Source organism: Centruroides vittatus, unplaced genomic scaffold (genome assembly GCF_030686945.1).
Source record: "Centruroides vittatus isolate TY-2023 unplaced genomic scaffold, ASM3068694v2 scaffold_435, whole genome shotgun sequence".
Lineage (NCBI taxonomy): Eukaryota > Metazoa > Arthropoda > Arachnida > Scorpiones > Buthidae > Centruroides > Centruroides vittatus.
In genome coordinates, this window is record NW_027122708.1 from 378683 (window position 1) to 397996 (window position 19314).

General features: G+C 26.2%; 1 protein-coding gene across 1 annotated transcript in view; it reads right to left on the bottom strand.

Moving 5' to 3' along the window:
* The window catches only part of LOC136989031 (collagen alpha-2(IV) chain-like), a 126350-nt gene that overhangs the window by 94987 nt on the left and 12049 nt on the right, over positions 1 to 19314 (bottom strand). Inside the window, exons 2-5 of the mRNA XM_067287074.1 lie at positions 9985 to 10041; positions 7217 to 7351; positions 4889 to 4933; positions 2824 to 2886 (exon numbers count right to left, since the gene is read on the bottom strand). Of these exons, the coding sequence (XP_067143175.1) occupies positions 2824 to 2886; positions 4889 to 4933; positions 7217 to 7351; positions 9985 to 10041 (300 nt within the window). The remainder of the gene's footprint in view (positions 1 to 2823; positions 2887 to 4888; positions 4934 to 7216; positions 7352 to 9984; positions 10042 to 19314) is intronic.

Sequence of the window (19314 nt, forward strand, 5' to 3'; positions counted from 1 at the left end):
CAACTTTTCATAGAGAAATAGTAAAGTTCTCTTTGATTAAAAATTTTAAATAAAAACAATAAAATGAATAAAAAACTTTAATTCAAATAATATTGTCATATTAATTAATTAAAATTGAAGACAAAGTCCATCAAAACAGACATCTTTTTATTCATTTTCATGTTCTGGAATACATTTCATGATGACTTGAACATTTCTTTTAGGCTACTTGGTCACCAAAATTTAAAATTTCCTGTTTTGACAAACTTGTCTTCAATTTTAATTATTGGGTTGTTCGGGAAGTAATTTCGTTTTTTTATTACTAGAGGAATTAGATGTATTTTTACCAGCCAATTTTATTTTAAACCACATTTTCATTATATACTTCAACAGCTGACATTTTAAGGCTTATTTGTAAAAAATTTTGTTTGATTCTGTATAGTGTTGCCACCTTTACAACATCACTGACCCGGACGGCAGGTCAGATTCGTTCAAACAGAAGTTCCTGACGCATGTGCAATGTCATTTTACAATGCAAAGAATAACGTGCATGCCGGTTCTAAATCAGTTAAAGTTAAGGACTAGGGACTTGTGTAGGAGTAACGTGTGTAACCTAAATTAAGAAAGAAAGAGCAGCTAATTTAGCTTCATAGAAGAAGCAAAAAAAAAAAAAAAAAACAGGCCAACAAGATTTCTACGAAATTCCCAGACAAAATTAATAGTTCACCCGGACAGTGAGTCAATTCCCAGACTGTCCGGGTGAAAACCAGACGGTTAGTAACACTAATTCTGTACAATTGTTTTTTTCGGTGACCCATCAAATATGGAAAATCCAAAGCATCATTTTTGGCATATTTTGCTTTTTTATAACTAAAAAACCAAAATGCCATTAAAACAAAAAAAAATTGTGGTACATGTTTGGAGAAGATGTTGAGAGAAAGACAGTGCCAAAACTGGTTTACAAAATTGTGTTCTGGCAATTTTAATATCAAAGATACACCACATTCTGGATGGCCATTTGAAGCCAATGAAAACAAAATAAAGGTACTGATTGAAGCAACCTGCCATATAACAACACGTGAAATCACTAAGAGATTAAATCTGTTAAATTGAACCGTTTATTATTACTTAAAACGAATTGGTTTCGTTTCAAAGCTCGATATATGGGTTCCACATGTTATTAACGAGAGATGCTCTCTATGGTTGGATTTTAAAGAAATTTTTTTTTGAGCTTTTACCAGACAATTTAACAATTGATTCGAAAGTGTACTGCCATCGAGTAAACAAATTGAGTAATATCATCAAACAGAAAAGGCCAGAATTGATCAACAAAAAAGGGTAGTGTTTTACCATAATAATGCCAAATTTCACACAAGTTTGGTAACTCGTCAGAAACTGTTATAGCTTAGATGGGATGTGTTATCGCACCAACCATATTCGCCAGATCGGGCACACTCAATTATTACTTGTTCCAATCTATACAAATTGTTTTTAACTGTAAGACATTTACTTGAAATGACAATGTCAAAAATCACTTGGATCAGTTTTTTGTAAACAACGATCAAAATTTTTGTGAATGTGAAATCATGCTACTACCAGAAACAATGACAACAAGTATTTCACCAAAATGGTCAATATATAATTCAATAAAATATTTATTTATTATAAGAATATTGCGTTTATTTTTCTATGGAAAAAACGAAAATTACTTTCCGAACAACCCAATAATTAATATGAAAATTATCTTTGTGTGAATTTCTACAAATTGATAATATTGATATAATTAAACTTTTCTTAAACTAAATTGTTTTATTAGTACTGAAAATATAAAAATTTCTATTCACTTCTATTGATTTGTCTTTCTAATAGAAACTGATAGAGTATCGATATAGATAATTCTTTTAAAGACATTAACTGCATCAATAAGATTCTTGTCAAATCATGCCATTTAAATCTATTTTCATTTTAGATTAAAGATATCTTAATTGTTCTAAAGGTAAAATTGTTCTCGATAAAAGTTTTAAACCATTGAATTGTCAAATTGGTGTAATTAATAACTTTAAAAGAATTAAAAATTAACGAAAGAAATATTTTAAGTATATATACAGATAATTAATAGTTTCTATTAAAATGATAAACCAATAGGAATTTTTATTGATCTTCTGTTCTTAGAACTTTTGTTAGAACTTATAAATTCTAATGTTTGGCTTGTAAGTTTGATAAATTTTAATGTTGGTCTGGAACATATCTCCCACATAACACATTAGAGTTCAATGGAGAATCGATGTCCAATATATGTCATTTTGTTACAAAATAATATTTTTTTAAAACATAACTATAATATATATTGAAGACCTCTGTAATCATTTTGCTTTGTATTTTTTATTGGTCCTTTCTCTCATACTCTTACACATATAAAATTCCATTACAATGGATGTCTCTTTCTAAACATACAGCTTTTTTTTTAGTGTATTTATATATGTCTATATGATTTATTAAATTTTGTGAAACTTATAGAATAGTTACAACTATAAATTAAATTGTTTCATATACAGTAATTAAAAAATTCCAATAATCTATGAACCTTAAAAATTTCTATAATAATTAAAATGAAGATAAAACTATCTGTCTATTATAAAGATGATGTTTTATAGATCTATGATAAATTTAAAAATCTTGAATGTAGTTTATACTAGAACACATAAGAATATGAGTAGTGAAAAGACATTTAAGTTGTACAATTTAAATCATTTACTTCATTTTTTTATATTTATTGTTTGTAATTTTATTATATAAACTATCATATTAATCTAATTAAAAACATATATATTTATTTATCCTCACATCAGTTCCATTGCAACCAATTACACCTGGATCACCAACTGGACCATACTCTCCTGGAGCACCCTGTTATAAAAGTATAATTAATAAATCATCAGCAAATCAATTCAAACTTTCAAATTTTTATTATTACATTTTAAGTATCATTTTTAAATTTAAATTTATTTAAATTTATTGCATATTTTAAAAATTCTTCTGTCTGCTGATACCTTTTTATGACAAATACATTATATTAGATGATTCAAGTTAACAATTAAACATTTTTGATTTATCTGATGTATAAGATGTATCATGAATGATGTAATAATCACTGCATTCACTTATTGAGTATAAAACATTTCACAAAAATAAAATGGATTATTTCTGAATAAAATTAAATTCTATGTGAATTTACAGATAGCAGAAAACATTGAAATTTTAAATGACTCACTGCACTGTATTTGTTGATAGACAAATTTCATATTGAATTGGTAACTGTAATTTAAGATACTAAAATATTTACAAAATAAATGTACTGTTTAAAATTATAGGCTCACAGTTTAATTGATTACAAATGATTAAATATGCTGCAACACAAATAAGTTATTATACTGAATTGTAACTGAATATGGCAAAGTGCAATTGATTATGAATATTAATGCTGGAAAGGTTTACCAATGTTAATATTATATTCATAAACATTAGCTGTTACTATTTTAAATGCATTGAAAATGAGTTCAAAATCAAATATAAATCCTAGAAACAGTAAATACTATTTGTTGACATTTGTAATTGTTATAATTTTCTACACGGTGAACTGAAACCTACTAATAATAAGTCACACCTTCCACACTGTTTCTTGGAAAACAGTTTAATAAAATTTAATGAAATGAACATTTTTGGCTACATTATGTGGCCTGCTTCAGGAAATAGTGTGGAAGGTATGACTTATTATAAAGCATAGCAGTTTTTAATTTTGTATGAAAGCATTAATATATGTAAATTAAATTTAACTTTGTTAACTTCATAAATAAAGAATATGTTTTTTTTTTTTTTTTTTTTTTAAATTATGCCGTTTCAGCGGTAATAGTTGGGTTTTGGGCTATGTTTTTATTTGTTTTTTGTTTGTGTTGTATAAAGGTTGGCAGCACTTTAGAGGGAAGGAAAGTGTGTTTAAGGGATTGCAGATTGCTGCATGGATCTTTTCGCTTTTTCCTGTGTGTGTGTGTCCAGATGTTCGGATGAACCGTGTTGTGAAGCAGAAGTGGTATCTAGACAGGCAGGTAAGACCTGACTAGTATCGAAGTAATTGGTTTGCATTGGTGGGAATTTTAACCAGCAGATTGGAACATTTGTTGGGTCTCAATCAATTGTTGGGAAGGAACATTAACCGAGAATTAGTTTCTGTGAGAGACGCATGTGTATGGTTGGCCGAAAGGACAGATATTGTATAAAACTCATTGTATGGATGAGCGTGTATAATTCATAAGTGACTGTATATGTTTCCTGTGAACAACTGTGTAAATTTTTGTATATATCAACGTTATATGTGTACATAAACTTAGTGTTAAGTTGGCTTCACTAATCTAAAGGTAATCTTTCACATTCACAATTATACAGAGTATTGTAAATCCCACAAAATTCATGAGTTAAATTCATGAGCTTTTTAAAATCCTTTCCATTTATTTTTAAATTCATTATATATACAGTATATTTAACACTAAATCTAAAACAATAATCCTGTACCACATAACCCAATCTCTTATAATTTTAAAATATGTAGATATTGATAATATGATATTTTATAATTATAAATGAAATTTCCATTTTAATTGTATCATAAATTAATAAAATATTTAATTCATAACTGTTATTTGAAATCTTTAAACCAAAGAAAATTTATCAGGTTTTATGGAAAGCAATTCCATCATAACATTTTTTAATCTTAAAATATAAGGAATAATTTAATTGGTCAAAGCAATATTCTAACAAAATAATAAATTTAAAACTTAAAATAATTTTAATAATTAATGATAGAGCAATTTTTTCAATTTAATATAAACTTCCTAAAATATGTTAAATAACTTACATGAGCTCCAGGAGCTCCTGGAAATCCTAGTTCTCCCATATCTCCCTAATTATGAAAAATAATAAATAATAAATTATATATATATAATATAGGTTCCAAAAATTAAACCAATCTTTTAATATGATAAAATAATAATAATTTTGTTTTATATCCAACAATACAATTCTAAGAACATAAATGGGAAGTGAAGTGCATTGCATCAATAGTCTGAATTAGTCCAATTATTATCAATATATTTATATGGTGCAATGTAAATTTTACTATTAAGTGTGATGTTTATAAACTATTTTATTAACTTGACTTATGTAGCTTACCAAGTTTTAGTAAGAGTAATAAGTCACATTCACCTAGAGTTTTTTTTTCCAGTACTGTTTAATAATGATAAAATGTTTAAAGACAAATGTTTTTGATCTAGTTGAGATCTTCCTCAGGTCTATGTAAAGGAAAAAGCATTTTGGAATGTTAATGTATTTTGAAAAACCGAAACTTTTCGAATACTTAGATACAAAAATTGCACAATAGCAATGTAACAAGAAAAAGCAAAAAATAAGCATTAAAAAAATATTTAAAAATCTGATGTATCCAGTATATTATCAGGATGATGCAATCACATTATGTGCTTGCGTCGTCATTGTTCTGTTCTGTACATATAGTGTTTTCCAAGCATATGACAGGCATTGATCCTCTTTAAAGTTGATACAATGGCCCTTGTTCTCAAATTTAAAAATTTAAATGGCCTCCAGGTTTTTATGTATTCAGGTACTTTATGTACTAGTTGAATGTGGTTTTTATTACTGTTACTTTCCAGTCTCATTTGTTGTGAAGTTATTTCTCTGTTTTAGTAAAAGAATAATGTCATGGAAAATCAAAGCAATTTCCTTTCAATTGCAATATTTCTGTAGAAAATCTCACTAGGAACATATTTTTAATCAGAAACAAACTTTTCTTACTGATTATAATTTTTTTTTTTATTTTTAATAAAATTGATTATTTTTGAACTAAATGGATAATACAGAATAATTTTATCATTAACAATTTTATTATACAAATCTTAAAGCTTGCAAGCTTATTTAAGATTTCGATTTGGCAACTTTGTAAAATTTATGTAACAATTAGTTTAATTTAAAACAGTTTAAAAATAGTTTTATAACTTTGTAATTTTTGTACATTATTCTACCAAAGAGTTTTATAAAATTTATAATTTAAAATTTTTATATTTTTTGACATTGTTAAATTGCAAAATTGTATGTATTTTTAAAACTTGAACTCTATGTAAATTCATTCTGAGAATATTGTAAACATTTGATTTCACTAATACTGTATTGATGAACTGAAGATGATCAAACTTTGATTGAAAATGGTTTTTAAAATAAACTTCATATGATATCCTCATTTTAGCAGTTTTTTTGGTTTTATAAGAAATCTTAACATCATAATCATCATTATTATTATTATTATTATTATTATTTTTTTTTTAATATATTTGGATAAAGAAGAAAAAAGTATTTTTTCCTTTATTTCCTAAAAAAGATATATTTTTGTAAAATATGAAATTAAATATAGTACTTGTGAAATCAAATGCATTCAAAAGGTTAAAAACATTAGCATTAATAAAAATTAATGTGCTGGAGTAAAGTTATAAAGTGTGAAACTGTTGAACTGCATACACAGTTATTGTAAATTTGACATACTTTTGTCATCATATTCTAAATCTACAGCTTTAAAATAACAAATAATACTTTCAAAAAAATATTCAGCAATATTTATTGTATCACATTATATATATATATAAGGTAAAAACTTAATATCTTAACCTGCTATATCATTCAGGTATAAATTAGCTTGCAGACATGTTATGTGGCATTAGTATAAAATAAAAAGTCTAATGAATTTTGAGTTATTGATTAAAAATTGCGTTATAGACACAATTGACACAAACTATAATTTAGCAGTTTCTATTCTATTATTATTAAAATCAACAATTATATAATTAATGTAATTTTTCTATCTACTTTATGAGTTTTTAATAGTTTGGTTTTATAAATTTTCAAATGTACTTTAAAAACTGTTTCCAAAATCATAATTGTTATTATGAATAAAGCAGATATTTACTGTTATTTTGACTGACCTGAAGATTTAGATTATTTTATTATTATAAAATACATAGAAAAAAGTTTTTTTCTTTTTCAATTTAATACAATATTTAAAAATTAAAATTTTATTTTCTAAATCTTTAAATGTATCTTCAACCTAAAATTTTAAAATAAATATTAATTTATCATTATATTAAATATGTGAAATCTATATTTATAAAAACCAAAAACATACTCTGATTCCTTTTGGTCCAGGTGCTCCAAAATCCCCAATAGATCCTTTTAATCCTATTCTTCCAGGAGGTCCAATGAGACCAGCTTCTCCAGGTGGTCCAGGATGGCCTTTGAAGCCTGGTAATCCAGGTACTCCCTATGATAATTTGTTATTCATTATTTATAATTTAAACAGAATGTTAAAATAGAGTGAATGATATTTCTAATATGAGGTAAAGTCAAAAATAAAATCCAAACTTTTGGATGTTTTACATTATATGAGACTGAGAGATGGTATCAGTTTCTTGTAAGTCAAGATTGTGTAACTATCACTTATATCCCTATCTCCATTAAAAGCAGCACAGCAAAAATGAATTTGATACAGGAAACTACAGGTATATGAATTTATATAGAAAATAAGGAAGTATCAGAGAAAGTTATTTGATAAGAAGTGATGCATCTGGAGTAGCAAATAAGCATCAAATTTTGTATGAAGTTTCATACAAAATTTTTATACTTAAAACATTTATAACATACTTAAAATTTTCATACTTAAAACATTTACAAAAACTTTCAGTATGCTCTATGAAATAAACAGCATAGAAATCATATGATTTCTTTGTCAAGTACTGTAATTTATACAAATACAGGTTTATAAAGTAGAATAAGTGGTTTAAAAATTCAGAAACTAATTGAAGATAACCCTCATCCTGAGAGACCTGCTATTGTAAAGAATGATAAAAAGAGTAAGGAAAGAGATTAAACAAAATGTTTGGTATCAATGATCTAGCAAACAATTTGGGATTTTCTTATTGATCTGTGTACTCAGTACTCATCAACAATTTAAACATACCTTATATATGCTAGCATTGTGTTCCAACAGATTTAACAGATAAAAAATATGAAGCTCACGTCTTAGTGAGTAGAGTGTTGATAGATCAGGATTCCCATTTAATGAGTAGTGATCATTGGCAATGAAATATGATGTTTACTCTATGACCCTCAGATAAAATATCAATCCTCAACATGGAAATCATTCAGTTCACCACAATAGATAATGTTTAGGGCTGATAAATCAAAAGAGAAGATAATATTAGTGGTGTTTTTTGATTTTTTGATATCTGTGATTTAATGTAGACTACCAATACGTAAAAGTATATTGCAATTGTCAGTCATATGCATGAAACTATATGATAAGAGACCCAATTTGAGAAAAAGATAAAACTGAGTCCTTCAGCATGATAATGTTCCTGTGCATTAGTTGTTCATAGTCAATAAATATCTGACCAAGAAGAGTACCAAGTATAACACTATCTCCAACCACCTTACTCTTTACTACATTACAACTGGATGCTTAAATCTAAAATAAAAAAATTCAAACCTTCCAGAAGTTCATTTAATAACTAACTAATATTTTTGATTACTTTTAGCAATCATCATCAGATTAATAAAATAAAACACTTACTGGAATATAAACAGAATGAAAACAAAACACCTTGGTATTTCCAGCAAACAAGTAAAATTTATTAAAATAAAAACGTTTTCGACTATTTTTAATAATCCTCTTCAGTTACTCTTTAAATTGAAAATAGAACATAAAATAGAATGCTTCTTTAAACAGAATTAGAACAAAAAATAGAATGCCAGCAATAACATCATTTAAATTTAAAAAATAAAATAAAAACAACATGAAATAAAAGTAACATAAAAATAGTACAAATTAAACAGTAAAATAAAACAAAGTATTAATATAATTAATTGTAGTAAAAAGATTTCCATGCACTAGAAAGACTATCAGCATCTCTATGGTTGATGCAACCTTTGGTATTATGCGCCTTGTAAATCTCAAGTTTTTCAATGTATTTAATAAAATGTTTGTTAGTGGCAGTCTTAATTATGGAAGCTTTATCCCAATAAATATTGATATCTTGTTCTTTTGCAAAGGCTGCCAGTACAGTACTGTCCAAGTGTTTAGTAATTGAATATTTATGCTCCTGCAACCTCTGTTTTAAAGACCTCATGGTAGCACCAACATAAACTAACTCTGAATTAAAACGGCAGTCAGTTAATGGGATTGAATATACTCCTGATGTGTTGTTTTGATTTAGTTTCAACTTATCGTTCCGTAGAATTCTGTAAATCGTAGGATTACGTTGATAGATCATTTTAACATTGTTCTTGCGAGCTATTTTCTTAAAGATAGAATGTAGGAAAGGAATATAGTTGAGAACTACCTTTTGGTCTTGGTTGGTGGTAGTAGGATGTTTATTTGTTGGATTACAAAATTTATCAATAAGAGCGTTAATCTCCCGTAAATGATATCCTTGTTGTACAGCTATTGTGCGTATGTAATTTAGCTCTCTATATGTGTCATAAATACTTGTACAGTGGGTATAGGCCCGTTTTATCCAAGAACTAAAGGCTGCATGTTTAAAGTTGCTGGGATTGAAAGAATTCTTTGGAATAATAATTCTTTGGATAAAACGGGCCTAGCTAGCTTAAGTTTCAATCAGCAGTAGAAGTAGAAGTCACAATGACAAAAATCTCTTAAAAAACACACAAAAATTGGCTTTCAGGAAGCTTTGAGAAGTAGTGTGAATGCTGGCGAAATTATATACTGTAGTTATAGAAGGAGCTTACTTTAAAAGTTTGGTTAATTTTTAACTCTACCTTATCATATTTGAAATGCTCTTTACTGTAAAATGATAATTAAAATTGTTGTATGTAAAAACAAAAGCTTAATTCTGTAATGTAGAGTATAATATAATATGAAATGAGACAAAAACTTACAGGCCATCCCTTTTCACCTTGACATATGCAATGTTGAATTTCACAACCTTTACAAGCCTAAAAATGATAAAAATTTTTAGTCCAAATTTTACAGTAAATTTTATCATAATAATTTCTATATATAAAAATAAAATTATGATTAACAATATAAATTAATAATTAAAATAATTAAAGTTTTAATATTAAAAAAATTTTAACACTAAAGAAAATTTATTTTTATATGTAAGCAGGGCCATGTGGGGGGAGAGCAGGCCCCTTAAGTCTTTTGAACAAATGAAATACATAGAATGGGTCTTTATTAATAAAAAGCATTCTTAAACATTTTATTTTCATTTAGTAAAAATAACATTAATTTTACATAGAAAGGAATCACTATGGGCCTTTCGGTTTTCTCCATGCCCAGGAAAATCTAGGTCATGCCTCTCAATGATCCATGTAAAATAAATTATCAGTAACAATATAAATATGATGCATAAATATAATATGCAAATTTCAACAATAAAACTTTAAAAAATATTTTAAAATATTGTAGATGATTGATAGAAAATATTTCAGTTCTGACAACAAAACTAAATATAAACTTCAAAAATGCAAGAAACTTCAATACTTTTAAAATGACAGTAAGAGTAAGACAGAGAAATAAAACTATTTTAAGCACATTTAATTTAATTTAACTATAAAATCTATTTTAATAGAAATGTGGAGATTTAAAATATTAATGATTTCAAATCAACATTTTTCAGACATTTCATATAAAATGTAAAAAATAGTTATGCAATTTTTCCATGAAATGGAGAAAATTAGATATAAAATTGTCTAAACTTTCATATTCATTCATTTAAAATCATGAAAATTTAATTAGAATTCCTAACTATAAAGTTTTCCTAATCCTTAACAAAGTGAAAAAAATTTGACCACTTTTTATTCAAACTAAAAATATTAATAAATTATTATTAATTTACTAATAATAATATTTAAACTTTTTAAATTTATTCGATTTACATCAGTTTTTTAGTTATTAAGTCCAGTCCAGTAGATTAATAGAAAAATTTAATGCAAAGTATATTTTCATTAAAATACTTCTTTAATACTTTTTTATTTTGACATTATAACAGTAAATCTTGCTCTTCAAATTTTACATTCAGAAAATTTCAAAGAGAAAATTCAGTCTTTTATCCTTCATATTATTTTTAAATTTTGTGATTTAGATTAGATTGTTTCAACATTAAATAAGACAGACTTATGTCTATTCTGTGTAGTTTGTATTGTATTGTATTTCACTTAAATTGCAAAAATAATTAATTCGTTTGTTTTGAGAAACAACAAAAAATTTCCTAATTAAAATTTTAACATTATAATTCAAGTCTGTGAAGATAAATTTTCAATTCAAAAATATTTGGGATTTTAATTATTTTGTATTACTAATAAACTAATTGTTACTGAAAACTAATATATAAACTATGCATTTTCTATTTAAAAAATCAGACAATAATTATTGTCACAAGAATATTTCAAAATCTAGAGTTTAGAATGGTATTATGCAGTTGTTTCTATAATATTGTTCCAAGTTAATAAATGGTTATAAAATGAAATGAGACAATTACTTCACTATCAACAAAGTTTAGAACCCAAAGATGATTAGAATGCTGTAAGTTAGATATCTCTTTACATCTTATAATATAGATCATAAATAAACTTTTAAATTGATTTTTGATAAACATGTTGTTATAAAAATTATTTAAAATAAGCATATTCATTTTTAATTTTTAATTGAAATAGATTTCATTCCTATCTATTTAAATTTATTGCTTGAGCCTTTTTCTTATGTTTTAAGCAGACATAGTTCATTTTTATCTCTAAAAATGAAAAAAAAGTGCAGAAACCTGTACATGTTTAAGGAAATTGGAAAATGTTGGTTTTTATAAATTAAACTTAGGTTATAAGCAATCCCATAGTGTTTCCATTAGATAGACCTTTGTGAGATTTGATTTATATATCCTATATATATTTTTTAAGACTGTATTCATTATTATGAATATAGATACAGATTTATTAAATATTATTATCAATATGAAAATGGCTTCTAGTTGCACTATTTAATTTTTAAAAATTAAGAATATCCTTTTTGTACATTGAAGAAGCTGGCAAGAGATCTTGCTGGATTTTCCCTCCACTCCAACAGGAGGTTAAGTGGATCATTATGAAATACAGTGGTACCTCGGTATATGTCTGCTTTAGAATACGTCCTGTTTGCACAAAACAAATTTTACTCGGTATACGACTTAATTCAATTATACGCACCGTCTATGAACAAGTAGCACTATCGGTGTAGTAGACCAGACTAGACGTTCGCGGTGCCACGGTCTATAACTTTGTTAAATTTCTTCTGATTTTAATTTGTAAGTAAAACTTTATTAATCATGAATTGCAAAAAGGCAAATGAAAAGCAACAGAAAACTAAAAAAATGACTAGAATCACAATGGAACTGAAAAAAGATTGTTGAGAAATATGAAGGTGGCATGCGTGTTCGAGATTTAGCTGTTCCATACCGTATTCCGAGAACGACGATATCGACAATCGTGAAAAATAAAGACATTATTAAATCTGCTAACGTGGCGAAAGGGGTTTAATCAATTTCTAAACAGAGATCGGAGATATTAGATCATGTTGAGAAATTGCTTTTGCTTTCGATAACTGAAAAACAATGTGCTGGTGACAGCGTATCAGAAGCAATTATTTGCGATTATTACTGTAATAACTTTAAAAATCTATAATAAAATTTATTCTTTTATTAATGTGCTCAAACAGTGTTTCAATTATTTTACAACCCCATTAATATACCATACCAAGAGGAGATTTTTTACTTGAGAACGGATTAATCATTTTTACATTACTTCTTATGGAAAAGGTTGGTTTGGTATACGTCCTATTCGGTGTAAGTCCAAACATCAAGAACGGATTAAGGTCGTATACCGAGGTTTCACTGTACAATTAATTTTCAATTATACTATAATATAAAATTTAAATAATAATAAAAGCTTAAAAGAAGTAATTTTGTAGAATTCTGATAAAAATCGTCGCCATTAAAATGTAGGCCTATACAGAGCCGAATTTACCAATCCAGGGGCCCTGAGCACAAATTCGGTGGGGCCCTTTAAGAGTAGGCAAATTTCATGATTTAGAAAATTTACACAAAATACTGTACCTTCAACTAGATTTCAACCAGGAAGTTGTAAATTTCATTTAAAAATAAGGTTATTGTAAACATACATATATTTTATTGTGTAAAACTAATTATTTTAATTTAATTGAAAAATACCTATGTAAAATTTTTTCCCGAAATTTTCCGATGTTTCATAGATTTTTTTCCGGGTTTGGTTTACTTTGCCTGTGGCCCTTATGATTAGGCCACACTAGGCTGTCGCAGTAAGAGAAAAAAAAAAAAAAAATTATGTTTAAACATAGTTTTGTGGGGGCCCTGGGCACCGGCCCCAAATGTCCTTATGTAAATCCGGCCCTGGGCCTATATATAATTTTAAAAACACCATGGCATTAATTCAAAGTTAAATTTGTGTGTGGTACCATCTGTTACCAGATGTTAATTAATAATATAAAAGTTATTTTTTAATATTATAAAAAGGCAAAAAACTCAATTTTGAGGGTAGAAACGAGTTATTAAAAATATTGTAAATGTCAATAACGAGTAAAATTTTTTATTAAGTTCGACCCCACTCGAAATATGACACATGACCCCCTTCATCTCCTTACCCTCTTGAGTTCCTTACTCCAAAATTAATCAATGACCCTTTATACAAGTCACCATGCAAAATTTCGTTTTTTAATCTTTATCCCATTATTATCCCAGATATTAAACAAAATAGATGCCAACACAAACACATCTCGGTAAGTTTTTCCCCGTTTTGAAGGTTCAGGGATCTCAAAACGTCGAGATTTGCAATAAACCCAGAGGGTAAAATTTGATTCGATTACAATGCTTTCCCGTTTTATGTTATAACAGTTGGGGAAATAAAACAAAGATGTGTACTTGAAGAAATTTAATATCATCATCATACAATACAATTACGTTCACTTAATATTAAATCTTTGTTGTTAAAATTTAGTAATTCCAAAGATTATAGTATTTAAAAGCAATTTTTTTTTCTAATTTTTTGACCTGAGATAATTCAATCAAAAAAGTTATCAAGTGTCATTACATGATCAAAGTTATGTTTAAAAAATTGAAATGTTTAAATAAGATACAAGTCTTGACATAAATTCTAATTGTTTCTTTTGCTGTACCTTTACATTAAATTGAAAAAAATGTTAATTTTTAAAAAAATCTTTCAGAAGGAATTAGGATGAAAAAAGCTGTCTAATTCGACAGAAAATTTATATTAGTTGTTATTTTCATAATTTGTAATGCACATAATTTTTCATTTTCCAAAAACAAATTATTCTAAAATTAATTTCATTTTTAATAAGATAATGGCAATGAAATTATAAAATAATGTAAAACTTTTTATTTAAAAAACCATCACATTTCAAAATATGTTTACAGTATATATATATATATATATATATATATATATATATATATACTCTGGATAATTTCTCTTGGTTAATGTTACCTTAGGTAGCCAAGATGGCGGCTCGTCTCTAATTCCAGCAAGGAAACAGTGGGACGCACGTTCTAACCTAACCTATTCTAATAAATTACCATAATTATTAGCAACCAAATTATTAGAATAGGCTAGGTTAGGTTAGAACGTGCGTCCCACTGTTTCCTTGCTGGAATTAGAGACGAGCCGCCATCTTGCTACCTAAGGTAACATTAACCTTTCTCTTTTATATGCAATATAAAGTTTTTTAGACATTTCTCAAAAAATTTGTAATCTCATTCAATGATAGGATTCTTTTTTAATCCAACAGAAGTGAATATGTAAAATAATTGAATATCGAGATTATTTGAAAATTAGATAAGACATAAACATAACATTAATTTAAATCTAACCTATAATAAAAAAATCAGTTAACACTTTAGTTTTTATTAATTAGAAAATAGAAACTATTTTGTTAAGTGAAAAATAAATTTTCAACTATACTCTCACACAATATGCACATAAATATAAATTAAATATTAAAATATTCACAGATTAACTAATGATTCATTTTCTGTTATGAATATTTCTTGGAGTGGAAGCTGCTATAAATTTAATAAATACCTAAGCAAATGGGCAAAAATACCTAATAAAATAAAAATAAAAATGGTTTTTACTTTAATAATCATCTTTCCCTCATATTCTCAATTATATATACTTTGACACCATTCATAGTTTTTATTTCATATAAATTTCGCATATCTCAGTACGCCAGTAAAATGAATAGAAATGATTATCGTAGTGAATTATGCCGATGTCAAGATGGAAATGCATAAACTTGCTGCTTTGATAGATCAGTATTCAAATTCAAGTCGGAGCTCGAGTCAATTTATAGAAATTTTATGGATGGGGTTGATTGAGTACACTATTTTTTACCCAATTTTTTTACTATAAAGCCCCATTACAAGTATGACAGAACCTCATACTGAGTGTGAAGAAAGATCTTCACAGTGGCTGCAACGCAGAAAGTTTTAAAATATCGGATTACAACTTCAAAAATTGTCATTTTCTTAAAAAAAATTATATTTAAGTTTCAGAATTTTACGTACTTTATTTAATTTATCGTTAAAATATATTTAGGCGAGTTTAAAGTCACATTCAATAGCCTTATTTCAATTTAAATATTAAATTAGAGCGCCCTTTCTGTAAGTACTTACAGTTGCTAAGGCGTTTCCATCTACCCACGCAAAATTTATTTTATTATTGATAAATATCTATTAAGATATACAGTCTATCATTCGGTGACTAGATAAACTTTAGTTGGATTATATAATCAATATACTGTTTTATAAACGTTCACTATAAACTTAAATATAATCATATATGAGAAATAGATAAAGGCTTTTAATAATGATAACGGATCTATACCGGAATCATGAAAGATATATTAAGATAAAATTTGTATTTTTAAAGAAAGTTAAAATTAGAGAGCGGAAAAGAGCAAAAAAATCAAAATATTTTATTTTATTTAGAACGAAATACCGTAACTAATTACATAAAATGGTAATAGTTACAGCCATTATTAATACTTATTAAATATGAGAGTGTAAATTCATTTGAAAAGAAAAAATGTTATCATATGATGAAGATAAACATAAACTAATATGCAAATATTCGTTCTAACAGAAAGTAAAACTTTGGCAAAAACTAAACAGGAAGTGAACTAAACTCGTTCATTGCACAAACAACTATCATATGCCAGATGTGATTAATGTGCATTAAATTTCAACTTGTTTCCTGATTATTAAATCATAATCAGAGCATTTTTACAAAAGATTTGATTATTGTCAAGACAGTTATTAGATTTTTATAAGCAATAAAGTACATATCGTTTATGTGCAACCATACTATATTTAGAAAAGTGAATCCTTGAATTTCTTGATACTTATTTGTAAAATTGAATGGCGATCAACTATACAAATAATTCGTTCTAAACACATTATCTTAGCGCGAGTATTCGTTATATAATTTCATATTAAAACCTCATGTGACCTGTTTAATAATTCTTAAAATATGTCATGCATCAGCTCATTTATTTTACCAAAAGGACCGCAAATTGGTCAAATTAAGAGCAGATGAGAGATAATTTTTTATTACGATATAAACTTATTTACACGCATAAAAAATAAAAATAAAAATTGAACAATAGGTTTCACAATATTTATTCATAATATTTTTAATTATATTATCAAATTACATTGTGCCATAAACAGGATTTAATATTCAATGAATGTTAATTCAAATAGATGGAGTTACTTATTGACAGATCAAATCAGGATACCATTAAATAAAAACCTAGTTTTTTAATGAATAAATTGTAATTATTTCTTTAATATTTTTGTATTCGAAAGAATGTCATAAATATTTTATTATTTCATAGAAATAAAAAGTAAATTTTCACAATATATATATATATATTTCAATAAAAAAAAGTAAGAGCAAAGATGCTAGTTAGGTTTAAAAGGAAGAGAATTTAATATAAATCTATACAAGTACAGTAATTGCAAACACAGCACAATATTGTAAGTTGAGAACGTGTTAGTAATCAGCATGTCCCGATTATTTCTACATGTATCAGTAAGAGTTAAACTTTTTCTTCGGAAATTATTCAGCAAAAATCTGTTGAGATGTTTAATATTTTACTAAGGAAACTGTTTATGAATTCGGAAATGAAAAAAACAATAATCACTAAATATACTTTTTCTAATAACAAATATAATCCTACATATATTAGAATAAGTAAAAAGTTAAATTATCATTCCGTTAATGTTGAGAGTTTTTAAGTAACATACTTGCACTCTTCGTAAAGGAGTATAAATATATATTTAATTATACTGTATAACTTATTTTATCCTTTATTATTTTGTTAATGTTGATATTTTTGACATTAATAGTTATCAGAAAGTATTTTTCATATTTATGAATAAAAAACTGAACAGCAAATAAATTGTCATCTCAATTTCCATTACTAACCTTATTACTAATAAACAATTTTATTGATCGATCGATCAACCAAACTGTTTATTGTAATAATGTTAAATACCTGTTACAGGGGAAATATTCTTGTTACATTAATTATTTTACACTATTTTAACACGAGAGTGTTTTTTATTGTCAAAAAGTAACTAATATAAATTTATATAAATTAGATTACAAATGGTATTTTTTAATTCGTGAGTTTTACTCCTTACGTTTATTTTGTTCTTTAACAGTATTTCTAAAAAAGATTAATTAAACTATACATTTGAGACCTTTATTCACAATACATAATAAAAATACAGTATAAACGTGTATGACCTAAGAGCAATTTAGGAAAAATAATACTAATCAATTAATCGTTTTCTTTTAAAAATGAAAAACTATTATTTTTATTTAATTTATAATTTACCAGAACAAAAATTTCATGTAAAATTGTTTTTATTACAAATTGAAATTATAAGTAATTACGTAGGAATATTAATTTGATTAAAAGCGAAAATGACACAGAACAAGACTTGTAATTCATCACTGTTAAATAGAGTCAATATTACAAACCTCTATGAAATATTTTACGAATACAAATGTGATAGCTGTCAAAATGATAGATTTGTTTATAAACAAAAAATATCCAAAGAATATGGACAAGATATGCTGTCTTCCAGTTACATGTACAACGTTTTAAATAATATTTATATCATGTAAATATTGCATCATTAGTAAAAATATCTATTTCCTACAAATTTTTTAAATATCAGCATTTATTTTAAATTATAAAAAAATAAATTGATAATTAATCAGCTATAACCAGTTTTTTTCCCAATTGATAATGTAAACTGTAGATGCAAATTACTCGTCGAAATTTAATTACAGTAAAAAACTCGTTATGTGGTAAGCATAAGTATTGTTTATAGACCACTAATAGGGCTTATATAATTGCCTGATTTGAAAAGGAATAGTATAGCATAAGTAGAAATATTTCATATTATTATGAACTTATCTACTTTGAACTATAGACTGGTCTGTCAGTAAATTAATATAAATATTAAATGATCTATAATAATTATTCAAATTCACGCGTTTTTCTAAATCAACTTTTTACGATTGAATGAAACTTATTTTAAAATGCCGGAATTATCATCACTTTTTTAATAAGCAAAGAAAAATGATTGTAAATTATATGCTGAAACCAGTTTAATAATTCTTAAATGTCAATAGCAGTTAGCCTAAGACTAGTTCATGTAAGGAGGTACCTCCTATGTCTTTTGAACATTTGATATCATTTAACAAGCAGTAAATGACAAATTAAAAAAAAGAAGAAAAAAAAATTGAAGAGGAATGAGGAAACAGGATTAATTAGAAACTGATTATATGCAAACAGGAACTGCAAATAAAAGAGAATAGCGTAATTTATTTAAATATAAGGAAGAATTATGTGTAAATTAAATAATTGATATAACGGGGTTAGCAAAACAGGCTAGCTTAATAGAAGAATGTCGAGTTTAACTAATTGCTCGGGTCTCTCTTTATATGGCTTAAAGTTATAAGTTGTTTGGAACTTATTTTTAAAGCCGTTTAAAATCCACTAAAACAGGTAAAACAACTTTTAAATGTGTTAAATGTAAATTTAAAATTTTATTCCTACGGATTTTATAATTCATCTCCAAAGGTAGCAAAAGAACACCGAGGTTGATA